This window comes from Aulonocara stuartgranti (assembly GCF_965226115.1).
Source record: "Aulonocara stuartgranti genome assembly, chromosome: 7".
In the NCBI taxonomy this organism is placed as follows: domain Eukaryota; kingdom Metazoa; phylum Chordata; class Actinopteri; order Cichliformes; family Cichlidae; genus Aulonocara; species Aulonocara stuartgranti.
The window spans coordinates 56,993,997-57,014,621 of record NC_138945.1 but is presented as its reverse complement, the minus strand read 5'-3'; the positions used below and the strand labels follow the sequence as shown (position 1 = coordinate 57,014,621).

The 20,625-nt window shown below is 41.4% G+C and overlaps 1 protein-coding gene across 2 annotated transcripts in view; it reads left to right on the top strand.

Moving 5' to 3' along the window:
• roraa (RAR-related orphan receptor A, paralog a) overlaps positions 1-20,625 on the top strand; it is a 188,621-nt gene that overhangs the window by 136,354 nt on the left and 31,642 nt on the right. The window contains exon 1 of one of the 2 annotated variants that reach the window (XM_082542138.1): positions 5,347-5,515. The exons of the other annotated variant lie outside the window; for it this stretch is intronic. Coding sequence (XP_082398264.1) covers positions 5,485-5,515 — 31 coding nt within the window. The 5' untranslated portion in view covers positions 5,347-5,484. Of the gene's footprint in view, positions 1-5,346; positions 5,516-20,625 lie in introns of those variants that run through there. 2 annotated transcript variants of the gene reach the window in all.

Genomic DNA, 20,625 nt, shown 5'->3' with positions numbered 1-20,625 from the left:
GAGAACATTAAATGTGTGTTAGTTTAAGCTAAAAGGGTTTTCTTCTGAGGAACAAAAAGGCGCTCCCTCATTATTCACTTTGTTGTTTCAGAACTTTGTGTGTGTTTTTTCTTTGGAAACAACTTTTTGGATGCAAATCTTGTACATCAGGTTGCTCCTCTGTTGTCTTCTTCTAGCTTTGAGCCAGAAGGTTAAACTATTTTAGTTTACACGCCTGCCTCCCCCTAGAGCTGATGTCAGGCTTTACTGGTGATGTTGGGGGAGTGAGTAAGTTTGGCGCTAGGTAATACATCACACACACCAGGGGGTCTCCCTGGTATGCTCCTCAATAATGAAGTTCATTCGTTAACTTCTCCCTCAAAGGCCAAGTTCCCCCGCTGCCCTTTTCAGCAGCCATTGCAACTCTTACCAGAGTCACCCTACTAACAGAGTGAGAAAAAAAACATCATCATGCTTTTCTCCTTGACAGACTCAGTGGTTGCCTTTGCAGAGCATGAAGAATAAGCAGCTCCATTACCAATCCCTCATGCCTGGTTATAGCCATAATTATCACAGGGAAAATGACCTCCTCTGTTTGGTTTGCCGTAGAGGGGCTGCGCCTTCCTAATCACCTCCTTCTTCCCTCCTATCGTCCTCATGCCATGGAGATGGAGCTGGTTTTGGGGGAGTCTTGCCAGTTCATTAGAATTCACAGGGTTCCACCTCCCTGCCTAGCCAAGCTAAGCCTCTCACACAGGCTGCCATGCCTGTGATAATCTCCTCTCCTCGTTCCCTTTCGCTTCTTCTTTCTCTATCCTTCTATTCCTTTCCTTTCTGTCCCCAAGGGCGGCCTCACACAAAAGAGATGCAGTACAATTCATTGATAAATCTGATTTCTATTGACCTATTGAAAAATTGTTCCGGGAGATGTGTGGTAGTGCTCCGGCAGTGTCCACGGGCTCACTTTGCCGCCACATTTCCATATAACAAAATAAATAAATAACCCGATTTATACTGGTTACTTAAATGACGGCCTCTATTCAACAGCTTTGCGTGTGAAGTTGGTATTTTTTTCAAGGCTGATTCGACCAATTGAACATCCATTTAATCACTTTTTCTTACTCTAGAAACACCCAAAATAACCAGAAATAGCCTCGCTTTAAATCTTAAATAACAAGCAAATAAAAAGGCAGCTGAGAGCAGTTCTTTTCCATTGTAATTTATATTATTGTCCCCATCATCTTGTCATCATCACATCTGTACCTTGAGGAGATCATTTAATGTGGAACAGGCATGTAAGGATGCCTTAAATGAAGCGAGACTTGGTCAGTCCGTCGAGAATAAATCGGCTTAGCTGTAAAAGTGACACAGTACTTTTAATTTTTTTGACAAAAACGTGATGATTCAGTTGATTTGGAAAACTGGACTTGTTCTTTTTCCTTCAAAAAATATTTAAATGAAGTCTATAAATAACTACCTGTAAAACAAAAGGCTATAGCCCTGTCAGCCATTCACTATAAGTGCTGTGTTGTTGATTCTGATTACATGACAGTTGACAGGTGTATACTTCACCTATGTAGGAATGAATTGCTTTCATGCCTTTTGCTTTTGACCCTACTATTCTATAAATATTGTGTTTGTGTGTATTTGTATTTAGAGACAGACTAGGGCTGATCTGGCCCTGGGGCTGCTGTGCATACAAAGGAAGGGCAGTGTATATCGTCATCTGATCTGAGAGGAACTTTAAAAATTTCGAAAGTACATTACTTACCTGCAGCTGCTACTTTGCTTAGAGGAGACATATTGCACTGCTTTGTGGAAAATCCATTAGCGGTAATGAGTTAACAGCATTTCCTGTAGCTACACGTGCTATGAAATGCTGGCACAGCAGTGGCATGAATGGTTTTAAATTCACACCTTTCTTATTTAAACTTGTCTTTAAATGCAACCCTCCGCAGTGCTCTGGACGTAACCCAATAGTGTCCTCTATTTTCACTGAAATAGGTATTTCCTTTGTTGTCTGTGTGATTTATTGAAGTCTTCCCACAAGTGGAAGCCCCCAGGAAATTGCCTGGAATGGCCTTAAATTGGTTTATGATTGCGTGGTGTGGGCCGGTGCTGTTATGGTTCTAATATTATGCCCTCCACTCCTTGGCATCTATATTAAATTGATCTGTATTGTTTTCATGGAGTGCCTGTTGGAGCTTGTTAATTCTGCCGCTGCTTCAGGCAGGTGGTGTAGCTCCAAACACCCAGGTGGCGCGGTGGAATATAAGCCTCGGCTCTCTAAAATATCTCACATGACTGGGACGCAAAATGAGTAAGTCCAAAAGTGTTTATCTTGCGGGGTTAACGGCTGCGGAGCGGAACACCACGCAGCCGACTGGGTCCGCGCTCTTAAGAGGCGAGTCCAGAGTTGTAAGAGTTAACGTGGATCAGCTGCATGGTGAGCCTGTGCAGGGAATGGCTACTGACAGACTGCTAATGAGGCCATTATCAGGTCTCGTCCTCTTCTCTTCTCCCGGGGCACCGGTGGATGTTCTGTACCACATCTCAATTGAATTTCATTCCACAGGGCTTGTTTACGGTAAATACATTTGCTTGAATTAATCCACGAGGAGTGTGAGATACATGACTCGGCCAGTCTAAATGCAGAAATTTACTGTGTTGTGTCCGCTTCAGTTCAGTGTCAGCATCCACTACCAAGACTTTTTTTTCCCCCCTCAGGGATATAAAGAAATTATCAGCTAAAACAGTTCTATTGAGGGCTCCACATCGCTGCATTAATACCCATAGACAGCTGACCATCAGTCCCTCTGTGGCTTAATCAATACCCTAATGAGCAACTATCAGCAGTGTATTGGCATACTGTCACTGGTAATGTGAAGCAGTCAAGGAAGTGTGTGATCAAAAGCTAATGAACCAGCCTTGCTGGAAACATTTGTCCTTAGGGAAGCTTCGGCTTTTAAGCACAATTATATACAGTTGGAGGCACTATATTTGTTGCATGGCTGACAGACAGAGCAGCAGCAGCAGCGTCTTTTTCCAGTTTCACTCTGTATGATCCACATAAACACTGTCAACTGTTCTTTTATTGAACATTTTTTTTGCATTGCAAGAAGGCTGAAAAGGAGGACTGAGTGTACAGTGTGACCCTTATTTAACCTTGCAATTTACACAAAAGCTCTGTATCTTGTGTTTCGTTTTTATGTAGTTTTTTATTCATATTAATTATATATATATTTATATATATATAGAGAGAGAGAGAGTTACACGTCTCTATTTTGCTGTAGCATTTAACTTTGTTTTCTTTTCTTTTCTTTTACGAGGAAACAAATAGGTTTTATTAGAAGCACGGCTATTTCATTTTCATGGTTATTTTATGAACCTCTCTCTCTTGTCAGAAGCTATTCGTCACATTCACGCTGCAGAAACATAATGTAGAAAGCATGCACTCCTTTCAGCTCTCTCCTGATGCTCAGGTTGGAGTACTGTATGGGTGTTGTCCTTCTCTATGTCCCTGCTATCATATTGTGCTTGTTTGTTTCCCCTTAACGGTACCTCGGTGTTATGTCCCAGTGTGTCGCGCCGTGCTCGGTTCCAGAGAGTCTGATGCAGCAGCCAGTTTCTGAGAGACAACCACAGATAGTGACAGTTAAACCTGCTTGTGCGTGGGCCTTCGCCCTCTGACTCATCTGTTGAACTTTGAAGATCTTGCGGGGAGATGCCTACATCAAAATGAGAGGACTGTACCTTCTGTTACATCATATTGTTTCGAATAGTTTGCCGTGCATGCGTGTCTGCATCTAGTTTGTATACCAGGCACGCTCCATTTGATTCTATCAGCCTCTGAATGATATTTTGCTCATTAGACAGTGTGCAATAAGAGACCAGTGTTGACACAACCTGAGTTAATGTGTTTAGAGACTCTAATGGATCATAGAGGTGCTAATGAAACATTGTCATGGGAAGATTTATGTTGCAAGCTGCTGAGTTCTCATTTCCATTTTATATGTGGTTAGATGTACCTTTATTCAATGAGCAGTACACAGCGGAAGACACCAAATGAATATAGATATTTCAAGTGTAACGTGGGAATAAATAATTCAATTTCATGTTGCAACTGCTTTGTTAAGCAGTCGTAACAGGAGGCAATTCTCTATAATTCTGTGGCGTGGATACAGTGGGGTTAATAAAAGGTTTAGTAAAATGAAACAAATATAGAGAAGTTGAGAAAACGAGGGTGTAAAATTCACATTTCTACATGTGAAATATTGACTTTGTAAAAAAAAAAGTAAAAAAGAAATGTAAAAAAAAAAATCACTAGTTTATTTTTTAGATGTGAAATATTGCAGTGTTTGAAACCGAAGCTGTGTGATGTTTGTCTTCAGACAAGATGATACCAGCACCAGCTTATTCGTGGAAATGCCAAATGGTTATTGGCCAAGGCTGGATTGCAGTAAAACCAGAATATTGTATCAGAGAGAGGCAGCTGGTTAGGAGTCAGAACAGATTATCATATGAGAGAGGATGAGTGAGGAGGAGGAGGGGAGGAGAGGATCGGAGAGAGAGGGAGCGAGAGAGAGAGGTAGAGACTGGAATGGAAAGCAGGGGGCGAGAGTGAGGGGCAAAAAGGAGGACGAGACGGAGAAGTGATACCAAGAAACTCATCGCCTGGTCGCGATGGGGTGGGGGGGATCATCCAAAAGCCTTCCGTCAGTATCTATATCGCCTCCTTCACCTGTCTGAAGGGGTGTGTGTGTGTGTGTGAGAGAGAGAGAGAGAGAGAGAGAGCTGCATGCAGGTCCTCTGAGAGGTCAGAGGAAGATGCTGAGGCTCCACTCATCTTCTCTCTGTGATGGGCCCACTGCTGCTTGCCGACATCTGGCCTCACACTGATCACTCATATCTACAGACAGGGAGGTGGAGAAGAGCGGGGCACTTGTATCACCAAGTCACAGAAAAAATTACACTTCCTCTGTCATCCATTCTCACTGCTCTCTTTTCTTTTCTTCTTTTCTTTTTTGAGTCACCAGTCTGTTGTCTTCCTGTCCCTCCTCTCTTTTCTTAGCCTTCACATTGCACAGTTTTAAAGGCAAAACAAAAGCACAAGGTGCAGAACCAGAATGTGATTTTTTTTCTCTCTCTTTTTTTATGCGAGAGCTGGTTTTGTCTTTACCCTTGCACTAAAAAGATAAGACGCAGATAGTTAAGAGTGTGCTGTGTCTAGCAAAGCTGGTATACACGGCTCCGACTGCAATCAGTGGGAAGAGGGCCAGCTTCCCTGCCTGAGCTCTCAGCGCCCCTACTGGCTGCATGCTGTGCCAATCAAAGGCTAGTGGGTGGGGAGCAGTCAGACATGAACACTGATGTCACAGTCACATGGATTCTGGTGTGGTCATGCTCGGAGGCTGAGAGACAGAGCTGTGCTGGCCAGCTGCTGCTGAGACAGCAGTGGAGGGCTTTGCGCTGGTGATAGTTCTTCTCTTATGGACTCGAAGCTCAATGATGTATTTTGTGATTTCAGCTATGAAAGGTAAGAGCACAATGCATGCCGATCGCGCACCCAGAGTAACAAGTAGGGAAGTACGAGTACGCTATTCACAGCCTGCCAACTCTTTGCATTTCATTTGCAAGGCATGAGTGTGACAGAGAGAGAGAGAGAGAGAGTGTGTGTGAGGGGGAGAGAGGAGGGGAGGGAGAGATACGGTAATACATTGCTTCTGATTGTGTCCAAGTCAGTTAAGCTTTTCTAATATGTCTGTCCGTGCACTTCGAGAATTTCTGTTTTGAACTCTCAGAAAGAAAGAGATGGCGCAATAGGAGCAATTTGCATCTTCCAAAAAATAAAAATAAAGAAAATAAAAATTAAAGGTTTGCTTTCATTTTTTTATTTACAGTGTGCGTTTTGTCGCTGCAGGTTTGCAGGATGCTGTAGAAAACCACAGCCGGTGCAGCTTTTTTTCCCACTAGTTCGTCTATTACATGAAATAGCTCCAGGGTTTCAAGAGTAGAAGTTTTTATTGGCGTAGATGCGAGGTGGCATGCGATGGAGAGGGGGCTTGGGTTGGAGGGGTGTTTTTTTTTTTCTTCTTAATCCTGTCGTTCCAGTCCAGGGAACGTGTCTGTGCTGCAGGAAGATGTGTGTGGTAGTGTTGAACGCGGGTCGCAGACGAGCGACGAGGCACTGGCGCGACTGGCAGACTGAGATTGTTTGAGTTGATACCGATGCACGTGTTTGTCTCTCTCTGTGTGTATATATATTTATATAATTATATGTACTTTTTAAATTTTTATTTCTGCGTGTCTGTGACAGTGTTGTGTTCCACTGACCTATTTTTGGGGTAGTCGGGTTTACATGTGGCACAAGAGCAGGACTGGGTCCTCCCAGTCTCTGATGTTGATCTAGTACGCTTTAATCCCAGCTCTTCCACCCCCTCTCCGTTGTACAGGCGAGCATGTGCACACGCAAACACACACACGCACACACACCCGTGCAGACAGATAGTGAGTGTAGTCAGACATACAGTGCATCCCCACACTTCTCTCACGCATGCCTGCACACACAAACATACACACAGACGCGCACACACACATGCACATAATCACGTTTTTTCCACACTTATGAGTTCTTCCATACAGAGAGATGTGAACAACCATGCAGACATATGTGGGGAGATGCACTCCTAATATAATTAAATAGGCAACGATAACCCCGCTGAGGCACAGGCAGCTGTCATTCGGTGCAAAATGACAAAAAATATATGGAGCTGGAAATAATTTGATTTGATATGTGCTGCTTTCTTATTTTTTCCTTCCCAGTAGATTGAAAGGTTTGGAAGAAAAAAGCACTCGGGCATCTTCAGAACACAGTGGCTGCATACATGCATATTATTAAAAGCAAATGAAATTAATGTGTGATATTATATGTAATTAGAGTATTAGTAATATTGATAGTAACACTTACAGCTTGTCTGACTTTCGTTTGACTCAAGCTGCCACGACCACAGTATTAATTCCTTTCATTCTTTTCTTCTTCTTCTTCTCTTTTGTTAAGAGTGTAAGGGAAGTCATTTACAAAGTGAAGCTCACAGTCAATTGTGATAAGCCTGACGTGTGTGAAATTGAGAAAGAGCAAAGTCCTGAATCTTATTTTCATGAAAAAAAAGACCCGTTTGACCTAATGTCCTTTTACATGCATTTCATAGTGAAGGGTTTTTATGAAACCTCATATTTTTGGAGAAAAAAACGAGTTTTGTGCTGTGTAGCATTTCTAATCTTTTTATGTTAAAGTGTAACATGCTCAAAATTTTATTGTGTTTATTTGTGCTTCGCTTGACTTGGCACAGAATTGCGTCTTTTTTATTACTCATTCGGTTCAGAAAAAAATAAGCAGATCTGATATGTACAGCAAAAAAACTGCTTATTTTTTGTGCTCTAATGAGTCTCTTCACCAGTCTTCCTCTAGCTCCGTCTGTTCCCTCATTGGTACTTTCAGTTTGATGAGGGGTGTCTAGTGTCATGAAAGGATATTGTGACAATGTCAGAAATTAATTAAAACGTCAACAAGGGGGATAATTGAAAGCTAATTTAAATAGGAGCAGTCATTTCTCCTGAATGTGGTCAGGGAAGTGCACGATGACTTGCTGCATTGCCACAGACACAGAGTTTACATTGTTACCCGTGCATACTGCATGTGCCCTATGTGGTGTTTTTGAAAACTGTTTTTCATCCTCTGCACTTCAAAAAATAATGCTAATGTATTATAACGAACATCTCTCTGTGCCTCTGTGGCTTTGTCTCTACCCTGCACCACCCTCTACCCACCTCTCCCTCTCAATTCAGCCTCTCTACCACACCACTGCCTCTCAAGTACCTAATTACCTGTAATGGAAACATCCCTCTCATTACCCCATGCAAATTAGCCAGCCTACTCAACACAATTAAGATGAAAATTCCAATTACATAATTAAAGAAAGTTGTTTGATGTGTGGATAGAAAAGGTAAAAAAGAAAAAGTGTCTCACACAGAGCACATATAATTAACCCTTGAAAAGGAGAATTATTGTGGCAAGATGGGTAGCATCAATGTTTCAAAATTGTTGAAAGCAGTGGCCAGTAAGCTACTACAGCGCGTGCAGACAACACATAAATATGTGATCTAGCATGAGTGTGTACTAGACTGTGAAAAATCTTTTGGGGCAGTAGAGAAGGTAAAGCCAAATATCTTATGATAGGCGCTTTAAGGCTATGTTAACAAGGCTGTAAATATTTGCTGTGGATTTGGTACTCTTTGTCTCTTTCAATCAGTGGCCGATTGAAGCGCTCACTAACCAGTGCTGCAGGCTCTCACACATTAAAGCAGAAGTTAGCAAGATTGGCTATTATCCAGTTAAGGACTGAGGACATAAAGAGCCAAAGGGGAAAAATATGCCACAGATTAAGGTGAAGGCAAATATAGCCACCTATAATCCACCTGCAAGGATTTAAAATAAAAGACCCAATTATTTTAGGACGAGGCATTCATGCACGTTTTGATCTTTTAAAAAAAATCAATAAATACGGGGTACGTTTTAGTCTGTCAGTATGTAATTTTAGACAGCTACATTTACTTCAGTAGAACCACAAATGTCTGTATATTTGCAATGAAAAAAACCTTTATTAATTTAAGGGGTTATATACAATACAATTAAAAGCATGCACACAACATCTGAGCAGATGCAAGGCAGGACAAACAAGTCAGCCTACCAGACGTGCAGTGTGTGCTTCAGCCCTCTCTCCTGCCTCTTAGCTCACCGAGGAAGTGGATTGGTGTCCCCACAGGTTATTAAAGTGTGTGAGCTGTGCCAGTCTGCGCTGTGCACACTGAGACAAACATCCTGGCTGCCTGTCTGTGTGTAGAGGGACTGGTTAATGAGATATTGACTGCCCATTGAGAGCATGGATTTTTGATTTGGCTCCATAGAAGTTGGGGAGAAAAGGATGTGCACTCCAGAGAGGATAGGCGCCTACGGATAGACACCAGTTTCTGAACTGGGGATTATTTTGCATTTTAATGTTGCACGTTTTAGGTGATTATGAATTTGAAAAAAATTCAAATTCTGGGTTTGAGAAATGTGTTATTTGTGCATTGGATATAAGTGTGTTAAGTATATGATTTGCCTTTGTGCTTTCAGTAACAACACAAAGAAGAATTGCCATTTCTTTGTAACCACGTCTGAGCATAGTTTTTGTACAAACATTAATCTGCAGCGGCATCCGAAGCATTGCCAGGGTGCCAGACAGCTCTGTCAGTCATCTTGTCTTGTCAGTCACACCTTGTGGTTTTGACAGATTAGTCCAATCACAGGCAAGGTTAAACGACTCCCCTGTTCTATGTCCAATCAAACAGCGGGCAACAACAAACAGCACTTGCTCAAGGTAACCATCGGACTAAATCCTTAAAAACTTGAGGTTCATTGAGGGTTCTCTATTTGGCTCCCCAGTCAGGTAACAGACCAAGCTGGGCTTAGCCTAATGCCTTTAACTTAAAGGTAATTTCCTACTTTACTTTCAGTCTGTATTTCAGGAGTCACTTATAGAGCCTTTTGAAGTATCTCGCTGTCATGCAGCATTTAGCTTCTGATAGAATACTTCCTCTGTCAGCACTCATTAGATAATCACATACCACAGGCTATGGAGTTAGAGAACATTTTTACTTTCATTTTTTTTTCTTGCCTTCTGTAACGTTCTAAGCAGAAAATGTAGAAAGAATATAGATTCTCTCTTTTTTTTTTGCAGCCCTCAATCTTTGCGTTCTAATAGTTTGCTGTTTGCAGTTATTTGAAATACTGACACGCATCCTCCCAGCGCAAATCAGCGTTACTCAGTAAAGTGCCTCAATAAAATTAGTGTATGACTATGTAATTTAATAAGGAACGTACACTTCTTCTGCTTCGCATGCTTTGCCTTGCCCTCGTGTGCTTTGCCGCCTGTGGTTTAAAAGTTAGCAGTGTTTTAAGAGAGTGAAGGATGAAGTTTTATTCCCCTGTACTTTCATTCTGAGCATGTTTCGTACCATTGGCTTTTTTCCTCTGTGGGCCTCTGGAGGGCTGTCCATTTGCTTTTTGAAGTTGCATCAAAGAGGAAATGGGGGAGAAAAAGCATTATTGATTTTGCGTTTTGTCTGACTGAAACACTGAGGACAGAAAAACACATAAGGAGTTAGGTGTTGGCAGTGGGGCAGCTCCGTCTCTTGTGTGTGAGCCAGAGGGAGATGGGGGAGATATCGAAAGAGGTAGAAGGTGAGGAGGAACACCAGACAACACTAATGCATCTCTCCCTAGAGTCGTATGCTCAGTCCTTTCACTTCCATCATTTTTCCTCTCTTTTCTGTTCCTAATGGCGGAGTAAATAAAGCCCATTACTGTACGGCCTGAGACAAACCTCTGTCTTTCCCCACCATGTCGGATAGCTTTCCCATCAGACCGGTGACTCCCGAGGTCTGACAGCGCTCTACAGTTGACCTGCTTTTCCATGAAACACCAAGCTGCTCTCTTCTCAGTTGTAATCAGATCTCCCTGCTAGGCAAGCATGCTGGCAGCAGGCAAGAAGAGGAGTATTGTTTTTTGTGGTTTATCACCTTCTTCGCCCTCTTCCTGCATGCGTCAGCCTAGCAGAGGTGACACAGGAGAGGAGTACTTTTCTGGTGTTAATCTGACCTAAGGTGACTAAGAAAGAAACTCTTAGTGATAGAAACCGATAAGAGCTTGTTTCTAATATTCCTTACTCAGCACTTATGCTAAACAGATGCGTGGCGTCTTTTAGCCGTTTTCTGTGAACTCTGTCGAAAGACATACGCAATTCTGTGGAATTTTTAGTTCGGAAAATGACGGTGAAATTCGAAGACTTTGCCAGTGAAAGCGTGCTGCAGAATAAGAGGCTGAGGAAGGGTCAGAGGTCACAGCATACTGAGACATACTCCCTTCTTCTCCGTGGAGAGCTACGGCAGCATCTAGGGAGCCTGGTGGGGAAGAAAGGATGAAAAATGAGAGGCGTGCAGAATTTTGATGAGATGAGGGAACAGGCAACGTTATAACAAAGGTCGTCGCAACATGTGCTCCGCCACTTGATTACAAAAGGGAGAGAAGTGTGTGAGGCGTTTGATTGCATGTCCCAGTAGAGGCCATTAGAGGTTCTACTTGTAGGATGGCTTCATTTACACTCATCTGATCTGTTGTGTGCGCTTATGAACAAACAAAGATTGCGAATCTTCCCGAGCACTAGGGGGTGCTCTTCAAGGGGAACAAATGAGAATATCTGTCCCCCAGGGTTTTAAAGTTTTTACCGCCTCCTAAGTTCACCATCATTGCCGGTGCTGGTTACGTGTTGCCACCAGGCAGAGCGATGCATGTTTGAATCTGGAATCAAAGTGAGAACTTGCTCTCAAGGTTTGCAGCATAAGGTGCTCTCACACCAGCGAAGATGCATAAAAGGAATTCCTAATCATAAATAACAAAGAAAAACAGCCTCGCCAGAACAGACTGCTTAAGATTGATTTTTATGCACATGCATTCATTTGGAATAAAAGAAATGCTGCTTCAGTGCTAATTGCAAAGATGAAAGGGGAAGAATGTGCAAGGCAATGAACTTTGATTAAAGGCACAGCGCATATCCTATTCAGGGACATAACGTTTTAATGAAATCCAGGCCCATTTATGGACTCGTGAAGTATGTTTTGAAATTAAAACTGAGTTTACACGGTTGATATACGGGATGAAAAAGATACACTCCGTTCGTATGTGTTGGTCTCATCATCCTAATTCAGCAAGTCAGGCGTCAGCGCCAAATACACAATGTCTGTCTTAGACAATGAGCGTGTGCATGCTTCCCAGCTGGAGCAAAGGGGTTAACTGGCTGTGGAGAGATCCTTGACCTATCTGAGATGAGCTTACCACCCCCTCAAGCAATGTGGAATATCTGATTGCTGATTATGAGTTTATTCCCTATCGTGCTGAGCCTTTTGCATGTCAGGATCCATCCCTCCCCAGCAGAACTGATTAAGGAGCTGGAGATGATGCTACAGCTCTTAGCAATTGCTGAAAGACTCTCAGAGAGCCTGGTAATCTAGAGTGCAGCTGGCAATCACCCACCACTGACTTTTTTTCTTTCTTTTTTTACAGGCTTTTGGGTTGTTTTGTTGTTTTCAAGTGGGTTTTTGTTTTTTTTTTGGCATATTGTTGTCTTTGTTCCCCCAGGGCTTCTTGTTTCTGGATGAGAGCTTTCCTAGTGCTGAGCACAGGTCCTTGTCAACCTGGCTGCTCAGCCCAGTCCAGCCTTAACAACAGCAGCGTCAGCAAAGACCCTCGCTCAAAGTCTCAGGATTTGCTTATGATCTCCCTCTTATAAGAGCCTAATTTGGGCAAAAGAAGCATCTTCATCCCTGATGTAATAACGCTCTCTCTTGGCTCATTTTCAGAGTTCCTGGAATCCAATACATGGGACATAGGCATCAGATAAATTGAAATAAATAGCTCCTCAAAACTGTACCCTTATGTTAAGTTTTGGGGATTTATGTGCCATTCAGTAAATTTCTCACAGGAAACTCCCATTTGTTTTCACAGGAAAACAAATGGGAGTTTTCTAGCAAAAAGACTGCATGACTGCTTTATTTGCTCACAGGGATCTGTCACTTAGTTACAAATCAGCAGCTGTCATCTCTTAAGTTTTGTTTTTGTCAATAGTTGGAGGGTAGAGGAAGACAGCGCCGTTCCTACTGTGCTAATGGTTGTTTTAATGCCTTTAAAGTGCGACCTGGAGCAACAGAGGACAAATCTGCCCAAATAGAGCATTCTTAATTACTGTAAAAGCTCCACAGCCCACCGTTATTGACGTTTCACTGTCAAACACATCAGCCACAATGTTAGTGCCTAACGCTGAAATGCTCGTTAAATATTGAAATATTAAATAGATTGTGTATGTTATTGATTTTTTTTGTTTGTTTTAAAACCCAGCTAGAGAAAGACAATGCAAACTTTCTTATTCTATAAATACTATGGTGTGTTGGCTGGTTTATTTAACATGTAGTAGTGTATGTAGTTTTGCACACAGTCAAAGAAGGGTACATAGAAATCATTTCTATTTTTTCCAAAGGTATTTTTAGAGTAAAGCTAATGGAGTTCCACATGTGACACAATCAGCCCTGGTAATCAAATGACTGTTGTCTGAGCTCTGCTTTCTTGTGTAAATGAAACGTCTTAAAATGTTGCACTGTGGTGGTGAAAGACACCAAACATGTTTCATGTGACAGTCTAAAGTATCTTTGGGAAATCTCCTGTAAAACTGTGTGTTTCTTAGGTGGGGAGAGGGGTGGACAATTACACTTATATTTTTTGCACAACTGCATGTTGAATTGCATGCTTTTTAAGTATCATTATTTTCATATGGACAAAATGTTTAGGTGGTACTCTGTTAAAAACCCCATCTACCTTGTGCTTAGAGGTTCCCATAGTAACATTGCTAGGTGACATAATTCACAGGCAATTTACTCTCTTGATTTTTTTTCTTATCATGTATGATCATAAACTACGCCTCAGAGGGGGGATCAAAACGTAGGTGAAGCACATTTACATTTTCAGATTGATAATAAAACTGACTTATAAGTATATAATACTAACATCTTCCATCTATCCAAGTCAGGTTTGGGTGGGGGGCTGGAGCATCTCCAAGCTGTGATAGGTGGGGCACGCCTATCTAGCAATCTAGGTTGTCTACCGCTGGGCTAACACAGACAGAAAACCAGTCATGCTCACATTCACACCAATTTAGAATTGCCAATTAATCTAAGGCATGCATATCTTTGGACTGTGGGAGGAAACCAGGAGTACCCACGGAGAACCCACCTGAGCCAGCTGGTGGATTTGAACCCAGGACCTTCAGGCTTTGAGACAACAGTGCTAATAATTTAATAACTGTATATTAATTATTCAGTGCACAAAAACCAAGGAATTTATAAACAAGTAAATGTGTTTGCTTTAGTAATAAGTCCCCTGTTCTGTTTTCTTTTTATTTAAATCAGGTTGTTACATTTTAGTTACTGATTAAATAAAAAATAGTAATAATTTTGCACTCGTGGGTGTGCTGTCAAAACGTTAGCTAGTCAATGTAGCTACATAGCTTAGCTACACTGGCAGCGCACAAAGTCGATGTAACACTCCTAGATAAAATGTCTTAAGTCTTACTGCAGTCCCACCCAAATATGACATTCTCACTAACTTTGTGCCGCCTTCTGCCTCACAGTTATTTTCGATGTACGTGTGCAGGTACCCACAATGAGTCCTTGCTTCCAATTTATTGAAACGAAAAGTTGACCCTCTGTGTTCATATATGGTGATTTGAAACACACCATCCATGCGAGTGTCTTAACTAAACAGCCCAAACGGTCTGTATTATTTTAGGTTAGATTATCTAAGCATCTCAGTTCTCTAACGACCTCCCGACTGGAGGCGGGCATTTCTGTTGTGGCAATGTTTGTGGAAAAAAGACGCAATAAGCAAAATGTTGACCCCATGGCACAGTTTGAACGACAGCTCCTTTTTATTTGCATAATAAAGCAAAAAATGCTTCAAGAAATGTATAAAAATCAGAAGTGAGAAAGTTTTAGGGAAAAATGCAAAGAAAAAATGCATTAATGCATGCAGTGTGTATCTGCATTATCTGTGTATGCATCAATGCAGAAATGTATACACAGATAAAATAAATTAAGTGGAAAATTGTAACTAAATAGAGAAATGAATATAAAGGTAATTCAGTATTGATTTACTTGTTTATTTTTGTTATTGGCATATTAATTAATTCATTTACTCTTTTTTAATTATTTTTAATTATGGCAAATTCAGCCCTCTATGATAAACCACTCTATGTTTCACATACCTTCTCTAGTAGAGTTAGTGAGGAAGGTGTTTTTTGATCTTTTGACACATGATTACATTGGGCCCGTCTGGGCTTTGATCTCAGGATGGATTTTTTTTCCATCTCTTGATGTGGGATTATTATAATTTATACATAAGGGATTTTTTTCGGCCTCACCAAACTTGAATAAACATAGTATACATAGTAGATTAACATTGTATTTGTTTACAAATTCTCATTAGCGAGGCCTAAGATAATTAATCAGTGGCCGTGGTATATAAGTAGATAGACACCGTTCAAATAATTTATTCCTTTCAGCTCTAACCAAGTGTGAGAAAAAGTGTCTGATCAATTTCTCCCTTAGATGTAGCTCTTTGAAGGCATGCAGTGTCTTAGGAGAGTACTAGCCCAGTATTTATTCTCTAGAAACTGAGAGTTGAAGACCTTGCAAATTCTGTACAAATATTACAGGGTGCTGGCTGCCTGACTCAATCTAGGAGTCCTCAATTCCCCTTAAATAAAAGAACTGTATGAACCCAATACACCCATACAGATGTAAAATATTAGCTATAGTGTAGGTGTTTGCTGTTTATTGATGTTGAAACGAAATGGCCTGAGTAATTTGAGCGCATTTTCTTTTTTTGTACCCAAATCTTTTTTTGATTTTATGTTTTCAGGCACCTGAGGCACAACTTCACAGAATCATGATTACAAATGGTTTCTTTCTTTTCTTTTCTACACTCATTTGTTTTGATTAACAGAAAAAGAAACTAACACCAGCTAGCAATGGAGCAAAAATAGCAGTGCTTATCAACAGAAAAGTTTGAGATATCCTGAATAATTCACCTCTGGATCGCTGTCGTCACACAGGAGTTTCAGTGACTCGTCGACTCATATTTAAGTCCTTTCACAAAGTTTTACACCCCCCTCAAGAGTAAATAGACATGGACACCAGCTGAGGTAAACAACGGACTGGCAGCCTACACATCGTAAATTACCACAAAATATTTAATTGACACATAAAATTTTTCTATTTTTGATTTATTGCTTAGTTTTGATGATATTCAAATTTGTTAAAATATAGTGCGTACAAAAATGTTTTTATTAGTGCTGTCAGTGTTAATCTCGTTAAAATGACGTTAACGCCATAACTGCATTAACGCGACAAATCTCGGTTAGCGGGTTAGCACGGATCGGACGTGCTAACCCGTGGGACTGCACGGCGTGGGACTGCATGGCGTTAACGCATTAGCGCTAACGGAGATTTGCCGCGTTAATGCGCTTATGGCGTTAACGTCATTTTAACGAGATTAACGCTGACAGCACTAGTTTTTATACACAAACAGAAGAAACGCAGTGGCCAGCTGCTTTGCATTTCCCCACAATAGCCGTGACTGACCGAATCCATTATGGGCAAATGTAGAATATACAATCTAAATACAATGTTTTTGATTTCTGTTGGCTGAATAAAGCCTTTGTCCTACACCAGCCGCCATAGCTAGGATTATGCACTTGAAATGAAACTAAAAGATGAAACTAATTAAAGAAAGAACTAATATCACATGAATTAATTCATGTTCTGAAGCGTGAATCCCACTTTTAAAAAACCTCATGTTTCACTATAGTTCCCGTAAAACATATTGTTACACCTGTTTATAGTGCATAACAATTATTTTTTCATTTCACGATGAGGGGCTGTGTAATCATTCCACTTTTAAAATGCTTGTTTCTCTAAACGGGTAATTAGAAATTAGTCTAGGAACACATGAGCCAGTCTGCTGACAGGGCCAGTTTTTCTGAGCTTTTGTGAGTGTATATCGCAATCTTTACCAAGCCATCCTGCCTCATGAAGTGTTCACTTTTTTCTTTTTTTCACAAATGCAGATACAGTATGAAAAAAAAAATCTATAAATAGCTAAATTGTCACCCAGTGATATCCTTCTTTTTCTCTCCACATAGACTGATTAACTGTATAAAGCCAAATCTGGTCGTTATTAGTCGGACAAATTTACACTACAAGAGAAAACCAGTGGAAAACTTGTCCCTTTTGTATAGATTGAATTGATTGAAGCATTGTATACTTTATTTTTTGCATATATTAAGAGAAAGCAGCTTTTTTTTTGTTACATTCGTTTTAGTTTATGACATAAAGCAGCTCAGTTTCTCTCCCAGGCGATTCAAAGATTGCTTGCTTTGTAATTTGAATGCTATCCATAGGCAACCGATATTATGTGGCTATTACTGATGTATGTTCATAAGATAGATTTGATGTCACAGTGTATCCCTTAAGCAACAACAAAAGCTTGCAGTGATGAAGGGTTTATTTTTAAAACAACAGGAAAGGCTTTCTGCAGATTAATTCCAGTGTGTGGTTCACATTGTTGGAGAAACAAATTGGGCTTTACGGAATTAGTGCGTTTGCTGCATAAACCTCAAATCTATTCCTGAAACATACAATTGAGTTTGATGTGATGGATGCTTCTGTGTTTTCTTTGCAGGAAATTAAAAGAAAAGGAGCAAACCTTCCCAAATGGGTTATTGTGTAGTTGGAAGTACAGTAATGATAGCTTGGTGTTTTCTTCATTGACCCAGGTGTGGTTTAAAACTACAGTATGGATGTGAGGGGCTGCCTGTGTACTCCAGTGCTGGGAGACTATTTGCTGAAGGTCATTTGGGATCATAGCTTGCCATTAATAATTCCTGAAAGCATCCAACATCTCCATCTGTTCTGGTGCATTCATCGCTCCACTTCAAAGACAAAAGCAGCATCTGCAGGTTAGCATTAAACCTGCCTCCGGGCTAAGATGTTGGAGGTGGGATTCTTTGTAGAGAAAACACATCTCTGGTCATCAGGTCATGCTGCTCATATAATAGCCAATTAATGTGTTGTATGTTTGCTCCCACAGCTTGAACTTGTGAACACATGTGTACACAAAGACTCGCAGACGCACATACAGTACACATTACCTCCTATTTGGACTATGGTGCGCGTTTTTCAGCTCTCGCTACCGAATCCAGTGGACATAAATCCATGCTTTCCATCGAAGGCTACCAGCCTCTCTACAGGGATGCAATTACCACCCTCCGTCGAGTCATTCCACCCGACAAGGTGTTCCCGGAGAAATTATCGAATCGGATTTCAAATGAGGCATTTAATTACGTGCATTGTGTGTGTTTATCTGTGTGGCTCACCAAATAACAGGTATTCACCTGTGCAGTGGGTGTTCAGTGCTGTCTAAAATCTAAACAGGTCTCAGTGACAGGCACACTTCAGATATGTGGGAGTCCTGCGGGGAGTAAATGGATGTTTGGCAGTGGCATGTGCTGCCCGGGCCTGGTGGGCACAGTGGGCGAGGAGGCAAGTGCCTGGCTGAGTGAAAGATGGCAGTGTGTAAGGAGAGTGTGTGCACACAGCTGAGGCTGTGACAGAAAACAGTGAGAGTTCTGCTCCTGCTGCTCCATCTCTCCCTGCCAATGATAGATCTTCACTTTAATTTTGTTAATAGCGAGAGTCTGGCTCTCAGTGGACTTAGACACGGCTATTCTGCACCAATTTTCTCTGGGATTATTGTAATCACAAAGGTGTATTTGGGAGAGGGAAAAAAAGGACTGGAAATCTTAGTTTGCATAATAATGTCTTTCTAATTTACTGTAAATTTACAGTTACAGTGCGAGTATAGCTTGCAGTCGTTAGTCCTTCATCTCTCACATGTAATTTGCTGATAAAGCACCTGTGCCAATGAGTAACTCCACCATCTTTCAGCCCTTGGCTCTTGTACTGTACTGTAGGGCTGACCAGTAAGTCCACTCAAATCAACATCAGCTCCAAACTGCTTAGCCTGGCTAATTTGAATTTCACATCTCTGCTGAATCATAACCCTGTCAGGACCTTTCTTCTTTATCATGCCTGTGCCCCCGGTGGATTTTCATCACAAGCAATAGAAATTAATTACTCAGATTAGAAACTGAGCCACAATTACTATCATTCTTTTTTTTCAAAGACTTACATTTCGCTTAATGTTGATATCTGATCGGAATCACACTGCAGAGGCTAGATTGTCTTTGAAAGCAATTATTTTGCTGTATTTATTCATGGGGTTTCAGCGGAAGTTAATGACTGTGGAAGAGAGCGGGAAATGATTTTTCTCGATGACACACTCCCGGAGTTGTCAGGTGAAAGCGAGTGCAGCGCTGTGCCGGCCGCTACACTGGACAGGAGCTCAGATCAACATGATAAAGAGGGACTGATTGAGCTCTGTACGACCACAGGAAGCTGAGCGTTAAGGTTCAAGGTTATCTGGACAAATCAGACTCCTGTTTCCATTCATCCCCTCCTCAACCACCAGCCAGCCCTCCCTGGGCAAACTGGCAAATTAGCAATTCTGATGTCGGCAAGCAGGTCTAGCAAGGGAATGCCTGTGAATCCTAATGCCATGATTAAACTTTCATATCCGTCCGGGGGAAGTGCTGCATATACAAAATAAGCAATCTCTTTTTATTTTTCAGCACTTTAAGTAAGGCTGTCGAGATGGGCAAACATAAACCCTTCAGTGGGGTTAAATTGACTGGGCCAAGAGGGATGAGCCTTCACTCAAGTCACTCAAGTTTTTTTGTATTTCCTTAGTGATTAGAACTGGTATTGATATACACAAAGAAACTGCATTTAAAAGACATTTAAATGACCATAATTCAATTGTAGCTGCGCTTCTGCAACAGACTCAGTGCCCATTCCTCAACATCACAGATTATTTGGTGAGAATTAACATATTAAAAGGTCACGTTTAAGGAAACTGGATATGCAGGCAGTCTTACACTCCCTCGGTCGGCCACGGTGATTGTATAGGACAGAATGTGAGGGACAGGGAGCTTCGGTCCAAACGGCGAGCAAATTCTGGATGTGGCCATTATGTAAGATGGTCTTATCAGGCTCTACCTCCTGCTGAGCCACAGCCTAGCTTCCCTCTGCTCCTTCTTCCCAGTGCTCCCAAAACATGGGGCTTCATTAGCTGGGCTAAATATCCCCGTTCTTTGCAATCTCTATCATTTTTTGCCTTGAGGCAATCCGATAATTACCTGTTCTCATTCCCCCTCCTTCTGGCCAGCAGGGAAGTGTTCTGACTTGCATTCGTTTGCATGAAATATTATCAGAATATTGCACATTTCTCCATTCTGCAGGCTCAGACACAGGAAATATGGAGTTGCAGGAGCTGTGATTGACAGGTGTCTGTCTTTCATGTTCCTCTGAGAATAGCTGCTTTGTTCTGGAGATGCAGCAAGAATTTTGATGGAAGGAGAAATGGCGTAATGTGTATAACGGCTTTGTTGCTTTGTTTAACCTCTCTCGCTCCCATAATTTCCTGTGTTACACTGCTCTTTGTTACCTACAGTGTAGGTGTAAAGGAACTCACAGATTGTCTGAATTTAAAAACATCAATGCGTTCCCCCCACAGAGAAAAACTATCAGTGCTGGAGTAGGATCGCTCTCTTTGTGAATTTGCAGAGTTTGGGGAAATAGACAGATGGGTGCAGAGCACATAATGCCTGGAAGGGAATAGCATCTTGAGTGGTTACGGTCAAAACAAAAGGCCAAGGCTTCCACCCAACTGCACGTATTCTGTCTTATATTATAATTCGTAATGTACAGCGGCTGGTTGAGTTGATGTATAAGCTTTACCACTAAAGGCAAATCAGCCAGGCTCCCAGCTCTGCAGTTAGTAGAAATCATGTATGAAAGCTCTAATATGCAGGAAATTGCATC